This window comes from Mytilus trossulus, chromosome 3 (assembly GCF_036588685.1).
Source record: "Mytilus trossulus isolate FHL-02 chromosome 3, PNRI_Mtr1.1.1.hap1, whole genome shotgun sequence".
Classification (NCBI taxonomy): Eukaryota; Metazoa; Mollusca; class Bivalvia; order Mytilida; family Mytilidae; genus Mytilus; species Mytilus trossulus.
Genome location: NC_086375.1, coordinates 78,622,674 through 78,646,637, shown reverse-complemented (window position 1 = coordinate 78,646,637; position 23,964 = coordinate 78,622,674). Strand labels below are relative to the sequence as shown.

The following is a 23,964-nucleotide window of genomic DNA, read 5'->3' as shown; positions in this document are numbered from 1 at the left end:
AATATAAAGTTTAAGTTATTCTTATTGCAGTTTTACATATAATTTGTTTAAGTCATTAGACATAATTTTTAAACTAGTTGTATTTTAAAACATTCTTACCTTTCTTTAAAATCTTTTTATTAGTTCGTTTAATTTATCAGGTTTGCAAGATAAATACATGAGATTTCTTATCATTTCCTTTTTTTAAATTATTTTATATATTATTTCTTTTTTTTACATTGTGTGATTGAGCTGTTTTATATGTATATAACAGTGTCTCATAAGTCTTTTTAGACTGGGTCATTGGGTGTTGATCTTTTTTTATGTGATTGTACTTGTGTAAATATTTTACTATTGTGTAAGATCAATATGTGACACTTTAATAAAATAAATTTATCTTATCTTATCTCATATACTTCATTTGAACTTGTGGGTCTTATTGACAAGCATAGGACATCTCCTTATTTATATTGAAAATCTACTTTCTAACAACAAAAATATATTTTTTATTACCATTTATAGGAGTGTAAATTCAAATAAACATTTACAAATACCTCATACTATTAAATAGAAATGTAACAACAGGAAACAAACAAATTGTATGACAGAAAATGCTCAGCCTAGAGTAATGCATTTTTGTTTATTAATACAAGCAAATCACTGATAATTGTACCTTAAATTAAGCTAAATAATTGACTAATATCAGATGATTATGTTACTGATTATACAAATAAAATAGACTGCTTGCAATTATTATACAGTTTAATTTTCAGTGCTTTCTTAAAAAAAATGATATCATACATGTTTAATCATTCATCTTTCACATATAATTCACAGATTAGTAGGTGTTGTTTTATCATATATCTATAGATAAATAAATAATTATAGCAATTCTGTGTATCCATAATTTTACATAGTATTGAGGCCAAGAATTGTGTATTGAGTTCTGTATTGAATTGTATAACAAAGTGCCTGTTCAGTTATGTTATTAGATATAAAATGTGGTCTTTAATTCAGAATTCTGTACCATCTTAGAAACCAGAGAAATCACATGTAAACCACCATTGGTGGACCAAAAGAAGAAATCACAGATTGATTTGTCCAAAATTAACATAGTCAGAAAATTAATGAGCAATTTAGTAACTAAAATTCACTGAAAGACATCAGACGGTTCATTATGTTCAACATAAAGTTCAGAGGTAGCGGGAGATCATTTCTATCTTTGGTATTCCATTTCTGTGCCAATGATTAACAAATTTAAAAGGGCAACACAATAACCACAAAAGCTAAATTCTAATGGTTACAGTTTGAACCAATTCACATGTTCAGCTAAGGTATGCATGACAATAATTTCTTTGGGCAGTTGACCATTGATGCATGAAATAAAACCAGTTTATGTTCACAGCACATTAGAAATGTATCAGTGAAAATTTTGTACTTATAGATTATCATTGGTCAACCAGATTGATTTTCTCACTTTAGCCTTGACGGCTAAAGTGAGAAAAGAGATTGAATTGAGATGACCCAGAAAATTTGGATAAACAAAATTAAAAGAATGCACATCTCTCATTTGTATTACTTAATGAGATTTGCTATGATTTAGCAGCAATTATTTTTTGTGGTTTCTGATATTTAAAAACAACACTAAACATATCTCCTCCAAGTCTATTTGCCAACCAACGATTTTTTATCACAGCAACTTTCAAAGATTCACAACTGAATGCAGCATCAAAGTTTGTATGAATGGCTCTACCCATTCCTTCTATCACAATGAGGTCAGCCTCTTGTTTCTTCATTAATTCCACAAGTTCAAAATTAATCAATCTGAAAAAGACGTTGAAATACACATAAACAGCTAGTACATTTCTATTTGTACATAACAGTTTTTTTACTACATTTCCATTAACTTTGCTATATTGAGCACTTTTAAATTGATCCTACAGTTCAAGGAATACTATATCTTTATATAGGATCTTAAAGTTTAATTTTATTACCAATTGTTAGATTGCTTTTCTGAATATTGTTTCACCAGGTCCTGGAAATGTCAATCTTGTATTTTTATCATATATGTAATGTTAAATCTATCTATTTTAAGAATGCTTGTCTAACTTAGAACATTAAGTTACTGTGAAGTATATGGGCATTACAATGCACAAGTATTTGAGCTTAACTGTTCTGTTAGATTTTTTTTTTAACCTATATTCCTGCAATAACCCTACAATTTTCGAGCAAGAATCCCTGCATTTTGGGTAGTATTTTCAATTGCACACACCAAAACTCTGTGATTGGCCTATAATATACCAAACAATAGAAATTCAACCAATGACATTACATTGTTTTTCTTTTGGGTGGGAACATTAAGATAGCCATGGCCCTTTAGATTCTGAAACAGCGAATTATAACTACCATTACTGTTGCCAATTTTAAACAAGAACAGTAATTTTTCTTGTCAATTTTAAAGACTTTTTTACAACAAATATGTTATGAAAAATTGAGAATGGAAATAGAGAATGTGTATAAGAGCCAACAACAAAACCAAAGTGCAGAAAACAGCCAAAGGCCGCCAATGGATCTTCAACACAGGGAGAAAATCAAGCACCCAGAGGCAAGCTTCAGCTGCATGCTCCAATACAGGGCGAACATTTATGTTCTAAATGGGATAATTATATAATACATTGCTAAACAACAAAAATAAAATATTGAATAGCGCATTTTTCTATTTGACTTGGTCTTCACCTTAAATCAAGACAGGGTGATCCTTGCCCAGAGTCCATTACCATTAGAGTACCATTATCATAAGCTGACTGTATGTCTGGAGAAATTTCTGCTACTCTCTTTACAAGTATTAGAAGTTCGCTATATATCACATCATTCAATGCAGGTCGAGAATTGGCACATAATATAACCTAAAATATATTATTTAATTCAATAACTTGAAATATAAACAAACATAAATATATTCATAAACACAAAATATAAGATTCTTCTTGACTTTATCCTAGGTAACTTTTAAAGTAAAAATTACTATCTTTGCAAAAGAATTAAGTCCAAAATATGGCTTCTTTTTCTTACTGAAGTTTCAAATTAGGATTACATGTCCCTAACTATAATGTAACATTGTTAAAACAATGACTAGATAGAAAATACTTTTTTTAACCTAGGTATCACCAAACTTTTAGTTAACATTTAAGTTTTCTGTTTTTTGGGATAGTGTATGGTGTACATGTAACAGCAAATTATAAATAGTGTTATAGATAATGCAAAATGGTGTAACTGGTGTCAAACGAGTTATAAATAGTGTAATTGAGAAGTTACAAAGATCACACAATTAGATCCTCACATTATCTATTCTAAAAGTCCTGTAAAACTTATGTATAGGTTTTGTTCACTGTACAGTGAAATATAGTTATAAACCTATACACCATTTGGTCTCTGGTAGAGAGTAGTCTAATTGGCAATCATACCACATCCATATATTTTTATATTAATTATTTTTGAAAATTGATAATTGAAAATTTTAGAGACCCTCAGACAAAATAAATCAGTATAAAGTATGGTTGAGAATAACTGTTGAAAACCTTTATTTTTACTTAACATACAAAGATCAATTTATCTGACAAAAGAGAAAATGATCAAAAAAGCATACAGAACAATATGTCACCAAACATTCTATATAGGTTGGCACAGTTTTGAATAAATTTGTCAGGATATTCAGTTGGTGAAAAATTAGCATGTGATAACCAGAAAATGAACAACATTTTAAGTCCAGACTTTGGTGTGTATATAAAAAGGTGAATGAAAAATCTGAAGGTAAAATACACCCAAACCTACCTTTGTCCCTCTCCTGAGCAGCCCCCTCACAAATGGAAATACTCCTAATATAATATCAGCCCCACTATTGTCTACAAATATCACAGCACATTTATGTGGTTTATCTTGTAGTCTTTGATTCCATTCTTCATAATTATCACACAACCATGGTCGCTCTGAAATACAACAGACAACATTCAACAGTCTGTGACAGTAGTTTAAGCAGATTATAACAATGAAACACAAAATTTCAAAGAGCTCACTAAATTTGCATATTCTTAATCTAAGTTCTTTTAAAACTAATGATTGCACTTAATGATAGCTGTTCCAAAAACATTTTGGTGGGTTGATCAGTTGGTTGTCATTTTTTTATGTTTCAAAGTTGTTGTTTTTTATATAGATTAGACTGTTGGTTTTTCAAATGGAATTGTTTGACACTAGTCATTTTAGGAGCATTCATGGTTTGCTTTTTGGTGTGAGGTAAGGCCCTGTGCTGACCTAAAATTGCTTACTTTTTACTTTTTTTTACTTGGATGGGTAGTTGTCTCATTGGCACTCATACCACATCTTCTAATTTATAATAGTGTTCACAGAGATAAAATAATTATTTATACTACTATTGGGTCAGTACTGCTTCTTACATACTATCAGTCACTGAGTGAACTGTCAGTACCGCTGCTGTCATACTATCAGTCACTGAGTGAACCGTCAGTACCGCTGCTGTCATACTACCAGTCACTGAGTGCACTGTCAGTACCACTGCTGTCATACTATCAGTCACTGAGTAAACCGTCAGTACCGCTGCTGTCATACTATCAGTCACTGAGTGCACTGTCAGTACCGCTGCTGTCATACTATCAGTCACTGAGTGAACCGTCAGTACAGTACCTGAGTACACTGCAGTACAGTACCTGAGTACACTGCAGTACAGTACCTTTGTATTGGAACTATGCCAATGATACATTTTATCTGTAAATATTAAGTTCAGACAACTTAAGCTAAGTTGAAAATCAGTCTAAGCATTCAACAAATCTAATAACTTTATTTATTGTAGCATCAACTAATAACTTCTCTGCTCTTGAGTTACCTTGTAATTTGTCCTGAGCCTCTACAAAGCCAAAATCTTGATTTTCCATCATATCTACAACCTCCCTAGCTCCCCAGTCAAACACATTGCCTGCCAGCAGACCTTTAGCGAGAGACAACTGAAGCTCCTCCAATGATAATCCATCTAACTTAAGTAGTAACTGAGGAAGGCACTTCAATGCTTGTTCATTCTCTGTATGTTTTAACTACATAAAACAGATAAACAGTCAAAACATAGTATAAAAATAGATTATTATAAAATATGGATACATATATTAAAAGGGACTTATTTATGTAAAATGCTGCATGATTTTTCGCAGAATGAATATTTCTGTTAATCAAGCTTTTTGATCCTTATCCCCTAATCATTAGTATAACTTAAGCAATTTAAAAGCGCAACAAAACTGTTAACATATACTGAGCCAAAAAAGTTTAGCAACAAAAATGTGAAATTCTATTTTATTACAAAACCATAACAACATATAATTTTAATAATAACAAAATTGAATTATGACATGTCAGAAGCAACATGATTGTTTATCACTAACATTCATTAGGATTTTCTTTGTATGGAGCACGGGAGGGTCAAAATGCAGAAATGAGTATAGGGTTATTCAAAATCAATTTCTCAGCCATGCCCTAAGTGCACCATTGCAGGATTGGCAGTCACAGCAGCAGCCCTTAGTCAATGCACTACTTTTGTGGCCGGAAAAACAAGTCACGTGACGTGAAGGTAGCGCTCCTCCTTTGACGAAAGTTTTTTTTTTGGTCTACAAAATAATTACCTATCCTGTGCAGTTGCAATTCATCGATATCTGTTTATTAGTCTCTAAACTGTTGCTTTAAGCACACTGAATCGATCCACGATGTCAACAACACTCATTCCTGCATCAATCATTCCAAGAGCTTTCTGACGGTCATTTTTGGGGAGGCCTGGTTGATGCCCTATGCATTTTTTTCAAAAGTGTATGTGTTTTTCTTACCAATGGTGTGTTTCTGAACGTTAGTGAAAAAGAAATTTTTAATATCGCTTTAAAAGTACAGGTACAGAAGGTAAAACATCAATTACACATGCAAAGCTGAAATGGCACGAAATCGATCATCAGGAAAAAAGTATGACAGTTTCGAATTACAGGTAAAACTGAGGATTTTATCAATGATATTTAAATATTTTTTTTCCAAAAACAACCCAAAAAAAAATTCAGAAAAAAAAGTGTTGCTAACTTTTTTGGCTCAGTATATACAAATCTTGTGCATGTCTGTATTATCCTACAATGTTGACATAGATATAAGTTAAGCTTTTATGTTGAAATCAAAATGGCAACATTATAACAAGTAAACATTCATTTAGTCAATGACTGAAGGGACACTACATCAGGACCAATTAACCTATGGAAATGAGAAATATCAATACTTTTAAACTGCATACTAAATAGTTAATACCATTGACATGGTTCCCTTTAATCTAACTTTTATGAAAGCAAGTGACCGTCACAAATTGTATAAAAGGAAGAAGTGATTTCCTGCTGTAATCCACAAAATCAAGTGATGGTAACTTGCTTGCATTTGGAATACATAAATTTTAAAGATTTTTTAATCAAACAAGAGGTTTTCAAGAGCCTGAATCGCTCACCTAATTTTTTTTGGTTAAATCTCTCATCAATGATTATTTTGGCTTTTCAATTTATTTAAATGTTCTTTGAATCGTCCTATTTTCTTCAAAAGCAAAAAAAAACCAACATTTTCTCCTATGTTCTATTTTAGCCATAGGAGCTATGTTTCTTGACATACAAGAATAAAATATAAAATTTATACTAGATACTCTGAAACTCATTTAGCCTAAGTTTGGCTGAAATCGATACAGCAGTTTCAAACGAGAAGATTTTTTAAAGTAAGTCAAATTGATGAACAAATTGTGAAAAAAGTCTTTAAAGGGCAATAACTTTTAAGGGGTCAATTAACAATTTTGGTCAAATTGACTTATTTTTATATCTTACTTTGCTTAACATTTTTGCTATTAACAGTTTATCTGTATCTATAATAATATTCAAGATAATAACCAAAAACTGCAAAATTTCTTTAAAATCATCAATTCAGGGGCATTATACCTGAAAAACCAGTTACCCAATTCGGCTGAAAATTTCAGGACAGGTAGACCTTGACCTAATAAATACTTTAACTTCTTGTCTTATTTGCTCTAAATGCTGGAGTTTTTGAGATATAAGCCAAAAACTGCATTTTACCCTGTGTTTTATTTTTAGCCATGACGGCCATGTTTTTTGACGAAAAAGAAAAAAAAACACAAACTTTATTTTATACACCCTACTGATCATTCAGTTGAAGTTTAGTTGAATTTGGTTGAGTAGTGTTAGAGGAGATTTTTTAAAGTTAGCAAATATGATGAACAAATTGTGAAAAATTGTCATTAAAGGACAATAACCCCTTAAGGGGTCAATTGACAATATTGGTCATATTAACTTATTTGTAGATCTTACTTTGCTGATCATTTTTGCTGTTTACAGTTTATCTTTATCTATAATAATATTCAAGATAATGACCAAAAACTGCAAAATTACCTTAAAATTACAAATTAAGTGGCAGCAACCCAACAATGGGTTGTTTGATTCATCTGAAAATTTCAGGGCTGATAGATCTTGACCTAATGAACATTTTTACCCCCAACGTCAGATTTGCTCTAAATGCTTTCGTTTTTGAGATATAAGCCAAAAACTGCATTTTACCCCCATGTTCTATTTTTAGCCATGGCGGCCATGTTTTTTTCACTAAATGGAAAATAAAACACAATCTTAATTCTAGATACCCTAAGGATCATTCAGCTACAGTTTGGTTGTATTTGGTTCAGTAGTTTTAGAGGAGAAGATCTTTGAAATAGTTTACGATGACGACGACGGACAACAACAAGGATTGCCAAGTGATGGCAAAAGCTCACATTTCCTTTTAGGAAAGGTGAGCTAAAAATTGATATCATTTTGAATCTGATATTAAAACTTTAAATACAAACCTAAACAGAAATTGTGTGTTATACGTCAATTGGCTGAAATTTACATCATGACATTTTTTATTTCTTAGCAGTAAGTTTGTAAATTTTTATCAAATTTCAATTGTCATTATAAATTTATATCACAAGAATTTCAGACACTAGTGAGCCATTCTTTAACTAATATATTTTCAACATTTAAATTTCAAAATTACACAGCAATATTTGTTGAGCTTTTGAAATATTAAGAATTTAACTGTCAATAGATATGGTGGTGCAATCAGTTTTGTCACAATGTTAAAAAATATGTAGACAATTTTTTTTTCTTTTTCACCATTTGCTAAAATTTCAAAGTAATATCATCAGATATGGTTGTTTTTTTAATGATGTCACAATTGCAAAATCAGAGAAACCAATAAATTTCACATCATATTTGAATTGGAAAATTGGAAGAAGATGAGATCAACCAAAACACCCTTTAAATTTTGAGAGAGAGAAAAATCAAATATTTGAAAAATATAAATTGCTCAAGAACTTATAAATATCTTATTCAAGGACATTTAACTTGTACATTTCACATCTTATCCAACAACTATACATATATCTGAATGACTCTTTATATGATTCTGTATTATGACAATTTGTATCTCCATGACTTTAAGTATTCCACACTACTAGCTGGTATTTTTCTTGACATAACAATCACTAATTTTCTCACCTGAGAATATGGATCAGTAAATAGACAATCTGATAAACAATGACTGCTGGTGTCCAGTAAACTTCTCACAGTAAGGGATCCATAGGCACTAAAAATTAAATTGAACACCCATAACACTTGTTTCTTTTTGCACTGAGCACTTTTTAATCTATAACACATGCATACAGAAAAAAATTTGTCCCTCATATTTATTTGAAGAAATTGATATAATCTCCTGATTGGTTTAATCTCAAATCAATTCATCTGTGTTTGAAAATATCAAAATCGTCTTTCGTAATAGGTTTCCATGTAAAATTTGACCTCACAATTTTATTTATTAATATGACTGGCACTAAAGTAGCCCCACTTCTCTTGTAAAGTGTCTCAACAAAATCACATTTGTTAAGTTTGTTTGGCTTTAGTTACATGTTCACTGGTTTCTTAGAAAATTTTAAAAGAGGGACAAGCCTGTCCCCTTTAAAGCCACATTAACATCGTATTAGTACCAAATTATTAAACAACAATCAATAATTAAATACTTTTTAAACACATTCCTGCATTGTTTGATTAAAATACTTTAGTTCTGTATAAAAATTTTGTCAGACCACACAACAATCAATAAAGTAAAGTTAAGCTTGGGGATGTATAAAAGTATATAATACCAAGGATTATCATTAAGCTCTTGTAATCTTTGTAAGTATTTCTGTTTAAAGGTTTCTGCTCTCTCTTTGACATCAGGGCCAGTTTGACTTGCCAATGCTTGATCTCTGGTCTACAATGAATTATCATGATCATACTCTTAATGATTTTTAAAATTAGTTAACATATTAGAACATATTCACAGGTGGAAATAAAAGTATTTCTTAATGCAGTTATTTTAGAACTAGAGGCTCCAAAGAGCCTGTGTCGCTCACCTTGGTCTATGTGAACATTAAACAAAGGACACAGATGGATTTATGACAAAATTGTGTTTTGGTGATGGGGATGTGTTTGTAGATCTTACTTTACTAAACATTCTTGCTGCTTACAATTATCTCTATCTATAATGAACTTGGCCCAATAGCTTCAGTGGAAAATGTTAGTGAAAATTTACATTTTATGAAAATTGTTAAAAATTGACTATAAAGGGCAATAACTCCTTAGGGGGTCAATTGACCATTTTGGTCTTTTGACTTATTTTTAGGTCTTACTTTGCTGTACATTATTGCTGTTTACAGTTTATCTCTATCTATAATAATATTCAAGATAACAACAAAAAACGCCAAAATTACCTTAAAATAACCAATTCAGGGGCAGCAACTTTTCAACCAGTTATCTGATTCATCTGAAAATTCCAGGGCAGATAGATCTTTACCTGATAAACAAATTCACTTTCCTGTCAGATTTGCTTTAAATGCTTTGGTTTTTGAGTTATAAGCCAAAAACTGCATTTTACCCCTATGTTCTATTTTTAGCCATGGCAGCCATCTTGGTTGGTATGCCAGATCACCGGACACAATTTTAAAACTAGATACCCCAATACTGATTGTGGCCAAGTTTGGTTAAATTTAGCCCAGTAGTTTCAGAGGAGAGGATTTTTCTAAAAGATTACTAAGATTTATGAAAAATGGTTAAAAATTAACTATAAAGGGCAATTACTCCTAAAGGGGTCAATTGACCATTTTGGTCATGTTGAATTATTTGTAGATCTTGCTTTGCTGAACATTATTGCTGTTTACAGTTTATATCTATCTATAATAATATTCAAAATAATAACCAAAAACAGCAAAATTTCCTTAAAATTACCAATTCAGGGGCAGCAACCTAACAATGGGTTGTCTGAGTCATCTGAAAATTTCAGGGCAGATAGATCTTGACCTGATAAACAATTTCCCCGATGTCAGATTTGCTCTAAATGATTTGGTTTTTGAGTTATAAGCCAAAAACTGCATTTTACCCCTATGTTCTATTTTTAGCTGTGGCGGCCATCTTGGTTGGTATGCCGAGTCACCGGACACAATTTATAAACAAGATACCCCAATGATGATTGTGGCCAAGTTTGGTTAAATTTGGTCCAGTAGTTTCAGAGGAGAAGATTTTTGTAAAAGTTTACTGACGACGGACGACGGACGCCAAGTGATGAGAAAAGCTCACTTGACCTTTCAGGTCAGGTGAGCTAAAAGAAGGAATTGTGTCAGCAATGGCTGAAAAATTGAAGAAAGTTTTAAAAAAATAATTTATTGCAATCTTAAAAGAATTAAGATTTAAAGGATACAAAGAAACAACAATCAAATATTTTGCTGTATGCTTTTTCAGTATTTTTACAAACCTTATCAACACTGTTAGAGAAACAATCTATCCAGTATTCCCTGGCTGCTGTATCTGTTGTCAGATCAACTGTGTCTGGGAGGTAACTGTTGGGATCCAGTAATAGTGAGCAGGGTTGTAACATCTTTTCTAATTTGTCAAGTTCTAACATATCAAACTGAGAAAAAACATCAAAATGAAACTTTATCTATAGTATTCGAATATTAAAAGACACAAAAGATAAGCAGATAGTACAAGGCCAACAGTATTTCGAAATATCAAATTCTAATATATTCATATAACTACCATTTAGCATATATTTTTCACTACAACATTCATCACTGGAAATATACATTTTAATTGAAGGAATGCATCAAGGTCACCTTTCAATACTTAACTTCCTCTATGCCCTATCAGATCTTCCTTTAAAAGACATCTTTTTCTTTTTAATTATTTTCCCAAGTAAAAGTATGACTAAAACTTAAATTATGCCTGTGCTTGCTTTAAATTAAACATGATAATTTTACTGTTACTGCTATCTGCATAATGTAACTAATACCCACATACATGCATTCATGTTGTGAAAGTTTTGAGTCAATGACATGTTAAGATTTTTGGTGTTCAGCAATTTATTTTATATCATCGTTCATTGCCTCTGTGTAAGATTGAAACATGGGTCACTGATAGGACAGAATTATACTGACCAAAGAATAAAGTCTGAGATTTGTGTACTGTTATTTCAAAAATTAAAAGTCAAGGTGGATATGTTACTTTTACATACAAAGTTTTGTCAATCTGACTGCTACAATACAAAAGTATGTGCCAACTACAACACAAATCAGACAATATTTAATTTCATATGGTCAACGGTCATCTTCCAGGTCAGAGTGACCTGAAGTTGGTAAATGATACATCACAAGCCATCCCAAGTTTGGTTTTTAGTACAAATGCTATTAAGAGCCAGGCACTAATTGGACAAAGTTTTACTATCCTAGAGGTCAAAGGACAAAGTTTGAAAGACCTGACATAAGGGTCAAAGGTTTTTAACACACTACCACACCATGATGCAACTGCATACCAAGTTTGGTAAACTTAGAACTTTAGAACAAAAGTTGTGAACCAGACACAAAGCATGATGGAAGGGCAGACAGACAGACAGGGTGATCCCTATGAACCCCCAACACTTTCTTTGTGGGGTATAATAATTACCGTTGAACTTCTTTCTCTACTGTCTAACAATGGATTCGAACTAGATAAACCAGAACATCCTGCAAAGTTCTCTCCCCATGTATATCTTTCTGTATCTGAAAATACAATATAATATAAGCAAGTCATACTATTGATCCTAATGCCACTAATTAAAATCCATTAATGGCTGTGACTGTAAATAGGATAATATTACAAATTTCTTAGAGGAATTTACTTTTACATATTGATTTCAGTGTTCTTGTTTACTAAGGGAACCCATTGTCATAATAAACATCAAATTAAAATTTCTAAAAGCTTTAATTGAACAGTTATCAAGTTATTGCATTGAAAAAGATGTTGCCATTAATAATCCAACACATAATTACATGGCCTAATACTACCTTAGGGAGCCAGCTATATCTCTACAAACAACAATCATTTTCTTTACGTGTTATTCAAAATTTAAAGATTTATCTTAACTGTTGTAAATTTTAATTTACTGTCAATCAAAATAACATATAGCTGTCATACGAGTTTCACTTAGATACTAAACAGCTGGGTTGAGATGCATAACATTTAGATTATTAAAGAAATAATAAAATATTCTCCTTGTGAGCTATAAAACTGTTTAAAATCTCTATGAAAAAATTACAATCATATAAAAACTGTCATCTCTTTTTCAACAATTTTAAAAATTTATATGTAAAAAAAATTATAACAATGTAATGTATTGTTTAGTAAAAACCATTATCAATTACAGCTGGTAGCAGTTTATTGTTTTAAACGAGGAAACTGTCAGATTTAATGTCAAGTCAGGATTTTTGCGTATATAGGATATTGACATTCAAATGCTACATCACTGGTAAACAAGTCAAAGAGAGGAAAAAAATATGGCTTCCCCAGTTTATCTACGTCAGTTCAAGTGAACTTACATGAGAGCATTTTAAGGACATAACCTGGTTCTTCTTTTATTATAAGGGGACCAGTAAATTTGCACCATGTATCATTATGTTTCCAGATCAATTTAAAAAAATCTAATTTCTATTGTTGTATATACCTTCTTCTTCTGCTCCCTTCAGAAACGCTCCTATAGCACCAAGGTATCCTTCATGTCTCATAAACAATGCTTGAATCTCACCCTAAAACACAATCATTGTTTCATAACTTAGCTTTTACCCCTGTCTTTATGTACATTTTATTATACATCAAAACATATTCAGCTTACTGGGATAAACAATGAAGTTTTTGTGAAAACCTAACAAATTAAAAAAGAAAATGAGCAATCAATCTTCCATAACTTTATCTCTGATAGATGTGTGTAGGAAAGCCTTTAAATCAGAAAAGATTGATATGGGGAAGCATTGCTTTTTTTTCTTTTACAGAAAGATTGTATGTGATGATTTTTTTATTTGTATATGATTTGTTTTTTACCTAAGATTATTTGGAACAATTCTAAAAAAATGATTTTGTTATGTGAAAATTTCCCTTTTTCCAGTACAGTAGACTCCACCTAATCGGTTATCGGCTAAACGAATATATTGGATATTGTAGTATTATTTCAAAACACCAAACCCTTCCCTATATGTTTTATGTTAATTTCATCGTGTAATCGAATATCGGATAAAATAATACATATTGGCAAATCGGATAAGAATATTCCGGTAAATTTGTTCAAATCCCTACGCAATCGGATATTTTCAATGTTTTTCTGACAGGAAATGGAATCGGAAGTTGCGAATTTACAATCTTGCAGACAAGAAGATTTCATTTTTACTGAATAAAAAGGATTTATTTCTTAATAAGTTGTTGTCTTTATCTATCATCTTTCTTTACCATGTCAATTAGATGCCCTTATACTTCAAATGGTTAGAATGTACAAGACTCAGTTGACATGATTAGTACGTTGCTGTTGGGAAAATTTAATAAAACTCACAGAATCAGAAATATAATCTTAACAGAATGTACCTCCTTCTGAATAATTTATTGCAATATAAATATAAATCCCCTTTGACAAGAGAAATCTGACTTTTGTCAGAAATATTTTTTTCACAAGTGCAAAAGTAAACACATGTCATGGACGCCATATTGGATTTTATACAAATTTGTGAGGAAGCCTCTGGAACCATGACCTAAAAATAAATAGTCTTCAGAAAACGTAAACTTTATGCAATTATATTTTATCAATAATGATTATTTTCGTAAATCAAACTTGACTATTTAGAGAAATAAAATTATAACAAATACGATTTTAGATTAGAGATTCTATACAGACCTGCTTTGATCAATTTATAGCCAAATTAGTTTACCTACAAATGTGAAAATGTAAAAAATGGATCTTAACTTGTTTCTCAACAAATAAAGACAAACTATGGATGGAAGATAATAATTCACATAAATATTTCAGGACATTTGATTTATTTTAATAAATATAAGATTTAAAAACTGCAAGTGCAAATAAAATTAATCATTACATAATCAGCTGATATTTATTTTACGCAAAACATCGTGGTGATGTAACTGATAAAAATCACTCCATCAAACCTCCAGCCCTTTCACATATTAAGCAATTGATAGGGTAAGTAACATGATGGTCATCTCACAATTAGATCTACTTATTATTACAGAATATTCAATGAATTTACATTCATCGTCTAATTGTATATATATCGGATAATCGTATATTTTTAGCTGACATTTCCGGTATCCGATTGGCCGGAGTCTACTGTATAATCAGTATCATTCATGACACTGAAATAATAGAATAGAAAATAATATAGATTGTTTACCACCTAAAAGAATCTTTTGTATGACATCCTATGTGCCCTTATAGTGAGATACTACATGTACATTTGTAACTTGATCTCAGTTTGGAGGACATAACCATTGTTTATAGGTTTTATAACACTTGGTTGAGGCAAACTAAGTCAGAAAAAGAAGCAAACATGTTAAAATAACAATGATTCAAAATATTCTGACATTTCAATAATAGTATACCTTTGACCAAAAGTTAATAGCAAAACTAATGGTATGCATAGTAAGGGGATGTCCCCTGATGAAGTAACCACCAAAGTAAATCTTCTTTAACTGATGAAGTCTACAGTACAGGGAAGCTAACTGTCCTATATCATTACTAATGGACAACAATAAACTTCTGGCTACATCTTCATCTTTATAACAAGGCACTGCAAAGATAAAACCAGATAATAAATGTCTTATCATGTCCAGCGTTACAGTACAGTACACTTACACCAGTATCAGACTTCAAATATATATTGCTAAATTCCATATTTGTGCATAAAATTTTTCCTTTGAAACTTTTTTAAACTAGAAACCATAAAGGAGTAGGTCTGGCAAGGGTCGATTTTGGCCCCAAATTTCAGGTTCATCTGAAGAAAGATTTTGGACACTTTTTAAACACTTAAGTGTTTATTTCAATTGATTCAATTAGTGTATGTGAAAGATTTTGACTGAGTCAGTCATTAAAAACGCTCCGATTCAAGCTTACATATGAAAAATCTCTCAAATATGCCAAAAAACATCACTTTTCAGATGGTTTTTGTCAAAAATGAAAGTGGCCGCATCAGTGTTCATCCTCAACCTTTATATATGTTATGTATTATCATCAAAAACAACTTAGATTTCAATATTATGAATGAACACGAATGCAGCCACATTCATTTAAGACGGAAACCGTCTAAAATTTAGCTAAAATGCTTAAATTGTGAAGGTTTCAGTAATTTAGCATGACTTTATGATGCTAGTATCCAATATTTGTGCATTGTATTGTCAAAAACAGCCCATATTTATGAAGCAGAAGTATTTTACTTTCCAGTAAATAGTTAAAAGATTACATTTTCACAATTTTGTAAAACTGCTATATTTTGGGGCCAAAAAGGGGTCTTACTGAACCTACTCCTTTAATACTTTTACATTTTTCAGTTTTAACAGTTGTGCAATGGGTTTTTTTCCCCCATTTGTGTAAAATCTATATCATCATTGCTTTATAAAATCTATATCATCATTGCTTTATAAAATCTATATCATCATTGCTTTATAAAATCTATATCATCATTGCTTTATATAATCTATATCCTCATTGCTTTATAAAATCTATATTTAACACATGTTATGAACCCTACCATTTTCTTTATCAGTTCTAGCAGCTTTGCCAAAGCTACTGGCTATTATATCCCCTGTCAACCCTATGGTAGAATATTCTCCTCCATAGATATCTCTAACTAACATATCAACCTTCTTGTGGTCTCCTTTCTCAGCCAATTCTAACAAATCATCAAATGTCTATAATAAATCAAATGTAAATATTCAATATTATGTATCTGTTATTCTCTAAACAAGGTTAAACTTTAATTAGCCATGATTATCTGCTAAAAAGTTAAAAACTACTAGTGTCTGAGAACTATTTAATTCATTGCAGATTTCTTGTTTAGGACTTTGAAAGTCTTTGATGTGGAAACTAATTTTGTAGCATATGTAATAAAAATGTTGATTTCACTGTCAAACATTTATGTGCAATTCACATCAATGTAATCCTTTAATTAAAAGAAAATTGAAAATGAAAGAAAAATAGCAAAAATTTAGGTTGAGAACAATAATAAGGAACAAACACATTTTTCTAGAGATTATTGAATTGGTAGCTAGGGTGCTAAAATTTATTGAAAATTTACCACACATTTCCAAGTGTCCCAAATTTATTAGCTACATCAATTTCTCTTTATTATTTTACTGTTTTAGACCGCCTTCAGTAACAGTAAATCTACACCTATATTCTAGATGACAAAGCAATCAAGTTTGGTACAGAAATAGTTTCAAATTCTTTGTATAATGAACATATATTGTATCTGATGGTTAACGATTGATATCTGAAAGTATAAATGTAATTACAACCGCACAAAGACTGCACATATGTTTTGGAAAGACTACACCACACATTCTGAATAAATATATCAATCAATAAATGTAGTCTAGTGTAAAGTGTTCTATTATGCTGGTTGCTTACCTTAGCTTTTGTAAGAAGAGATCCAAGTCCCCAGAATGTCCCCCCTCCAGTAGATGTCCCTCCAATTCTTTCATATTTTGTTTCTGATTCTACCTAAAAAAATTACATAAACCCAATTGAGTTTCCTATAAAGGGCTTTCAAAAGCCATGTTTGCCAATATTAACATTTATAGCTGATAAAAGTCTGTTGAGGATATCACTAAAATGAGGGAATGAATGAATAAACAGACAGACAGACTCTCTATTTTACCTACTGTAAATTATGATATCATTGTGAGTTTCTTTTATAAGTTAATGTGAAAAATGTGACAGGTTGATAGTTGCAATAATAACTTATGTTCTGATATCTGATACATATATATGTACACAGATTTTTCAGAAATCGTAATAATTAATCTCACATTGTGTCCAATCTTCAAAAATTACAGTCATAAATACATGCAGTAATTCCTGAATGTACAGTTTATTTTACCTTTACAAAACTGACACCAGATCCTATGTTGACAAGAAGGTAGGGGAAAATATCATGATGTATTCCTTGAAATTGGTACTCTGACTGGCCATGTCTTTGGTATATGAAGGCCTCATCTGGAATATTCTTCAACAGAAAGTTACTTCCATTAATCAAGCATTCCATTTCATCTTCCTTGTCCAACCTGTGATAAATAAATTAGGTTCATATGAAAGTTAACATGAAAAATATTGCCTTAAACATCTCTTATAAATTATTTTAAGTGACATAAAGAGAATGAAATGACAAAAGAGCAGAATACAGCACAGTGCCACTTATGGGTCTGCAACACAGAGAGAAAATTGCACATTCAAATGGCTCCTTAACAAAAATGTGTATGTATGATTATTGTACCTTAAACATGTATTATGCACTGTGAGATTGAATCCTTGAATATAAACTAGAAAATACAAAAAAATCATATTCTCTTGCAATGCTACAAGAGAGGAAAAAGATACCACAGGGATAACCAGATCCATAATGCGAAAACAAGTTGGCAATGCCATTGCAAATTTCAACTTAGGTCCTGTAGAATAGATGTTTAGAAACTTTGTATGAGTGTTCTGTTGTGATCCACACCCTAAAAACTGAAGCTGAATATGATTGATGATTCTCTTTTACAACCTCTGTTTCATGCTTAGTGGATATAAAATGCTAAATTCAAATAATATGAAGACTTCTTTTAAATAAATACTCACTGAACACCAAGTGTCTTTATAATTTGGTCTTTGTACTTATGTGCCCCTCCCCCTGTAGCTTTAATGTTTTTCTTCTCCAACATAAATTCTTTTGACTGCATAAGATGTCCTCGAATAAAATCCAAACATTGATGTAAATATTTGGTCTCAAATTTGATAAAATGTAATCTTCTTGTGTAGCCATCTTCTTCCAAAATTTGATAAATACTATTATTGTCTTCCTTCTGAAATAAGAAATATTTCAGTAATTAAAGTGCTTTTAAGCACTCAAGGGTATAGATTTTATTTTTTTTATTTTTCAGAGGGAAGTAAAATTAAACATTGGTTATCTAAACAAAGGTAGATAACTCAAATTTTATAGATTACAAGTTCCGTGCAATTTATACTACAATTCCAGTAATGAGAAGCTTATTGTAAGTTCTCTCTTGCCAGGATGCTAAGAAACATTTCTAGGGGGGACTGGCATTTGTAGGTTTGTCAAACATGTATAGCATTAAATATGTAATGATAAACAAATGCAATGACTGTTTTTTAACATAACTTGAGGTAATTAAACAAGTCCCTGCTTTCCAAATTGTGTTCTGCCTTTTATTGAAGTTGTTGGTTAATCTTATTTGGTGATGCACTATATAGGTTCTGCTTTGTGTTTTACTTCTACTTAACTACATAATCCAAAACAGTTACTCTGTATTTGTTTTATTTAACTTTTTACCTACATGTATGTTCCTGATAAAATTGTTATATTCCAACATTTCAAACATATGTCACATAACTTATTTAAGTCATGTGTAATTATTTTCTTAATTAAGTAGCCCATGTTATAACTTTATTATGATTTTTTCTTAAAATTAGCTACATGTATACAGGTAATTAGAAAATAACTAATGGTTTTACAAAGTTTGTCATTTCCACCTTTTACAGCTTATGGGTTTTGGTCATTGTTAAGGCTTTACAGTGACCTTTAGTTTCTAACTTTTGAGACATTTGTTCTAGTGTAGCAGTGACCAGTGTTATATTATCAATCATACCACATCTTATAATATCATAATGTCAAAGTAAATGGTCAATACTAAAAATATAAGTCAAATTATTTATAATAGCAGTTTGCCAATCATTGAAATTGACTCACATGATCACGGATGTGTGACGTCTTCCTGTGTAGCTTTGAGCAGTATGCAACCTTTACCAGGGATCCACCTGTGTCACAGAAAATATAAAAATAACAATGTTACAGAAAATATAAAAATAACAATATTATAAAGAAATATAAAACAAATATTTGTTTTTCATTCATTTTTTTGTATATCAATGAGGCCTTAGTTTTCTTGTTTGAATTTGTTTGCTTTTGTGAAATCTGGACCTTTTATAGCTGGCTTAGCGGAACAGGCTTTGCTCATTTGCTGAAGGCCAAATAGTGACCTATAGTAGTTAATTTCTGTGTCATTTGGTCTCTTGTGGAGAGTTGTCTCATTGGCAATTATATCACTTCTTCTCTTTTTTTATATTTGAATATTGTCACCATCTTATCTAGAATATAATGTTTCTAAATTTAATCAAATATTGGACAGTATTTCTCACCCTACTTTAATCATCACTATTATTTTTTTCTTTTCTGGGTTGGAAGTATTCAACCAACATTTTCATTTAGCTCTCTGTGATAGAGTAGATGGTGCTGTCAAAATTATTTGTTGTTTACTATTTTTGGTTCAAGTTAGTGGCCATTCTCTTGGTAGCTGTGATAGTTTATAGTTTAGTTTAAACATATTTATTTATAGTGGATTGGGAAACAAGTTTTGCAACTTATATTAATCCCTTTCCACTTTGCGGGTAGCTGTGATGTGCATGTTTATATTTTATGTAACATGTGCCTACATTTGTAGATAGGTAAATGGATCAACCCCCAACACAATTTGTGAATATTCCCAAGTTGGACCATGCATTGTTTGGACTTTGTTTTTTCTAGAGTAGTCATATGTTGATGGTTGCTGTTGTCAATTGCACTGTCCAGTATTTTAAGTGATTTAGACCCAAACATTTAACATGTTTAATATACATTTATCTAACCAATATCAACAGCAAAGTGACAGGCATTCTGTAAATTTCTGAACACATCCTCTGTTGGAAGGTCGATGCTGGTAGCATATCTCTTATCTGCAGAACTCATCCTTGTACACCATACAATATATGTAAACACAGACTACCTACAAATGATTGATTAAAATGTTGGAAAATAATCAAATTAAAGGTGTACTACAATTGGATGGTTGGTAAAAACAAAATCATGAGATAAGCTGTTTTAATACTTAACAATCACACTGAGCAAGAATTTGAACTAATCCAAACCCGAAAAATTATTTTAACTCCAAACTGTCAAGTTTTTAACATGCTTAGTGGAAAAGAAATAGAACTCATTAAAAAGTCTTCGGTTAGATGAGGCTTGATGTGTATTGATGTCTACCGATATGACATATTCCATGCCATCTCTTTTGTGCAATTTTAAAAAAATCTTTGAAGTTACCAATACAGAGAGGGCAAACTTATATGCATAAGAAAGATTTTTCCTTTTTAAGTGGACAACATGTATAGACAAATATGTTGAATGTTATGATTGTTGAAAGGATATCATATGAAATATTGTTGATTATAATTAATGGTTTTTAATGAATGAACTTACTTTGAATAAGTTTACATTCTCATATATCTTAATCTTTTTACAGTTGACACTGTTTTGATTGAGTTACTGCAAGGAATTTTTAAATGAATTGTTGAATTATTGTTACATGTATAAAAGGTCTGGGTTTCTGTTAAGTGTTTTTTTCTGTTTTAATTTGATCTAATGAGTTGAAAACTTTTCAACTAGATTTTATAGTTTGTTCTTTTGTTCTACTGTTACACCAATGTCTAAGGTTAAGAGAAAGCTTGGCACTAGCAAACATTTTTAAGCCTGTCACATTCTTTATGTGCCTGTCCTAAGTCTGGAATCTGCAGTTCATGTGCATCATATTTTTTTGGTAAATAACATAAACAGTACCAATTTTTCTGCACCAGATGTATATTTAGATAATCAATGTCTCTTCAGTGATGCGCTATGCCAAAATATTTGAAAATCAAAGCTTATAAAAAATATGAAGAGTTATATAATAGGAGTGTAATTCAACATTTTGGTCCCAGTCGATATTTCCAATATGAAAGTTATTGTGCAAAAAATCACTTTTAAACATCTGATGACTAATTCAGCCCAATCTCCCATACAGAAAGAGGAAAGGATGACAACTCTCTCTGCATGGGAGATTGAATTCTAAGCCTTCAAGGTGGGATTGTAGCTCTAGGAACATCATGAGGCTTTTAAACGTGATTTATGGGCTATTTTCTGTTTGACTGTCCAAATTTTTACAAACACTTTATTTTCAGCGAAAATATTTTGACCCAATTTTACAAAACAAGGAACAGGTCACATATCACAGGCACTTGTTTCTGTCAATATGGGGTTTACTATCAATACCAGTATAAAAAAAACACAAGGTAGCTAACGGGAATTTTCAATGTGTTCGCTTCAACCAATATTTTATTACTTTCCCTTGCCCCTTTCACGAATAAAAGTACACCAGTCTTTCGGTAATTGATTTATCTTTACAATGAAACAACTCTAACGTACCTTGAGAATACCCCTCAAACAGAATAACACACTTGAGATGAGAATTATTGACCTTTTTCCAGACCATTGAATTTGGAAGTACTAAACTTCCGGTTTACTTAGGAAGTTAATAAAACTGTGCAATCTGATTGGTCACATTTTTCTGGTTTCTGGTAACTAATATAAATAAACAGGTAACCAGATGAATTCGACCAATCAGATTGCTGTGTTATATTAACTTCCTAAGTAAACCGGAAGTTTAGTACTTCCAAATTCAATGGTCTGGAAAAAGGTCAATAATTCTCATCTCAAGTGTGTTATTCTGTTTGAGGGGTATTCTCAAGGTACGTGAGAGTTGTTTCATTGTAAAGATAAATCAATTACCGAAAGACTGGTGTACTTTTATTCGTGAAAGGGGCAAGGGAAAGTAATAAAATATTGGTTGAAGCGAACACATTGAAAATTCCCGTTAGCTACCTTGTGTTTTTTTTATACTGGTATTGATAGTAAACCCCATATTGACAGAAACAAGTGCCTGTGTCACATATGTATAGGAAGGCGTCCCAGAAAAAGTTTAAAATAGCCTTGCCAGACGTCATATTATTTGGACTATTGAATATACTGTTCGCAAAATCTCTACTTAAGCTGTCATAGATGAGGGGACATCTCCCTCTGTAAATGTTTCAATTCTATAAAATCTTTCATCTACATCTACATGTGCTGTCCACTCTTAATTAAATAGTGGGTGTTTACAGTTTAGTTTTTTTTTCAAAAGTCCGGCCTTCAGTCAAAATGGTCAGTGCTTGTGGAAAGATAAATTCATCAGCAGGGCTTAAATATTTGACGATATGCTTGATAAAACGAATTTTATAAGTACTGATCAATTGATCAGCTAATTGGGCACACACATTGTTTCTTACATATTTTTTAAAGAACTGTTTGTTTACACCGGAAGTCAGATCAATCTCTGAAAAATCCCGGATGGTATACATAATTTCCCGCCAAATATTTAATAATCGGAGAGTCGCATTTACATTATTTTTTTCCTTTTCGTGGTGAAAAGGAGAACTTCAGTGGCCGGATGCGGCCTTTCGCCTTTTTAGCGTTTTCGTGTTTTCTTCCTTCACTATCCAAACGCGAAATCGGGAAATCGGGAAATCGAAAAATCGAGAAAGCGAAATCGAGAAATCGAGAAATCGGGAAATAGGGAAATTGAGAAAGACAAAACGTGAAAACACGCAAGCGAAAACACGAAATTCTCGATTTCGCGTTTTTGCTGTCTCGATTTCCCGATTTCTCAATTTCTCGATTTCCCAATTTCCCGATTTCCCAATTCCCCGATTTCTCGATTTCTCGATTTCGTGTGAAAGTGAAAAATGAAAACGCGAAAAAGCGAAATGGCCGCATCCAGCCACCATAAGAACTGCATATGTAATTCCCAGATATATGGTGGCCTGATGCGGCAATTTCGCCTTTTCGCGTTTTCGTGTTTTCTTCCGTCACTTTGCAAACGCAAAATCGGGAAATCGAGAAATCGAGAAATCGGGAAATAAGGGAAATTGAAAAAAGCGGAAATAAAAAAAATGGGGAAATCGAGAAATAAGAAAATCGGGAAATAGGGAAATTGAAAAATGGGGAAATAAAAAAATGGCGAAATCGAGAAATCGAGAAAGCAAAAACGCGAAAACGCGAAATGAATTTCTCGATTTCGCGTTTTTAATTTCACGATTTCACAATAGACTAGTTCAGGGAAAGCTTGTTCGCGACCTAGAATTCTGAGTGGGTCAAGCGTTTAATTAAAATTTATACGAGATTATGCGAGATTTGGATAAACTGGGGGCAAAGTCATATATGGTACACATCAATATTCGATGTTTATTAGGACACCCGCCGCTTTCCCGTTTACCTGTGAAGTGTTTGAGTGTCATCTGTTTTTTATTTGTTTATGTGCATGTGTTATAAAGTAAAATAAAAAATATTGTGAAAAATTTCGAGACCCAGTGTTGAAAATTACGAGAGAAAATTGAGAAAGAAATTTGAAGAAACTTGAAAATAACGGC

At 31.5% G+C, this 23,964-nt stretch overlaps 1 protein-coding gene across 2 annotated transcripts; it reads right to left on the bottom strand.

The window, feature by feature from the left end:
• Positions 1–201: 201 nt before the first annotated feature.
• LOC134712520 (4'-phosphopantetheine phosphatase-like) lies at positions 202–22,868 on the bottom strand. 2 transcript variants are annotated; one of them, XM_063574149.1, is made up of 17 exons: positions 22,825–22,868; positions 20,335–20,471; positions 19,400–19,467; positions 18,271–18,494; positions 17,534–17,717; positions 17,062–17,154; positions 16,184–16,343; positions 15,039–15,226; positions 13,102–13,183; positions 12,066–12,160; positions 10,879–11,034; positions 9,233–9,342; positions 8,592–8,679; positions 4,877–5,081; positions 3,811–3,965; positions 2,716–2,885; positions 202–1,803 (listed from the first exon to the last, which is right to left on the bottom strand). In XM_063574149.1, exons 2-17 carry the CDS (start codon positions 20,432–20,434, stop codon positions 1,572–1,574), a joined length of 2,310 nt encoding a protein of 769 aa, XP_063430219.1. In that variant the 5' UTR covers positions 20,435–20,471; positions 22,825–22,868; the 3' UTR covers positions 202–1,571. The 2 variants fall into 2 exon arrangements, with proteins under 2 accessions (XP_063430219.1, XP_063430220.1); XM_063574150.1 differs by having other exon boundaries at positions 22,813–22,833.
• Positions 22,869–23,964: the final 1,096 nt, after the last annotated feature.

Bases quoted from the DNA above. Each gene is read 5' to 3' on its own strand.
- LOC134712520 (XM_063574149.1), bottom strand. From the start codon at position 20,434: ATGAGTTCTGCAGATAAGAGATATGCTACCAGCATCGACCTTCCAACA. The intron at 15,227-16,183 runs GTAGGGTTCATA...TTATCTTTGCAG, and splicing joins TAGAACTGATAAAGAAAATG to TGCCTTGTTATAAAGATGAA. The intron at 13,184-15,038 runs GTATACTATTAT...ATTGTGTTTTAG, and splicing joins CTATTAACTTTTGGTCAAAG to GGTGAGATTCAAGCATTGTT.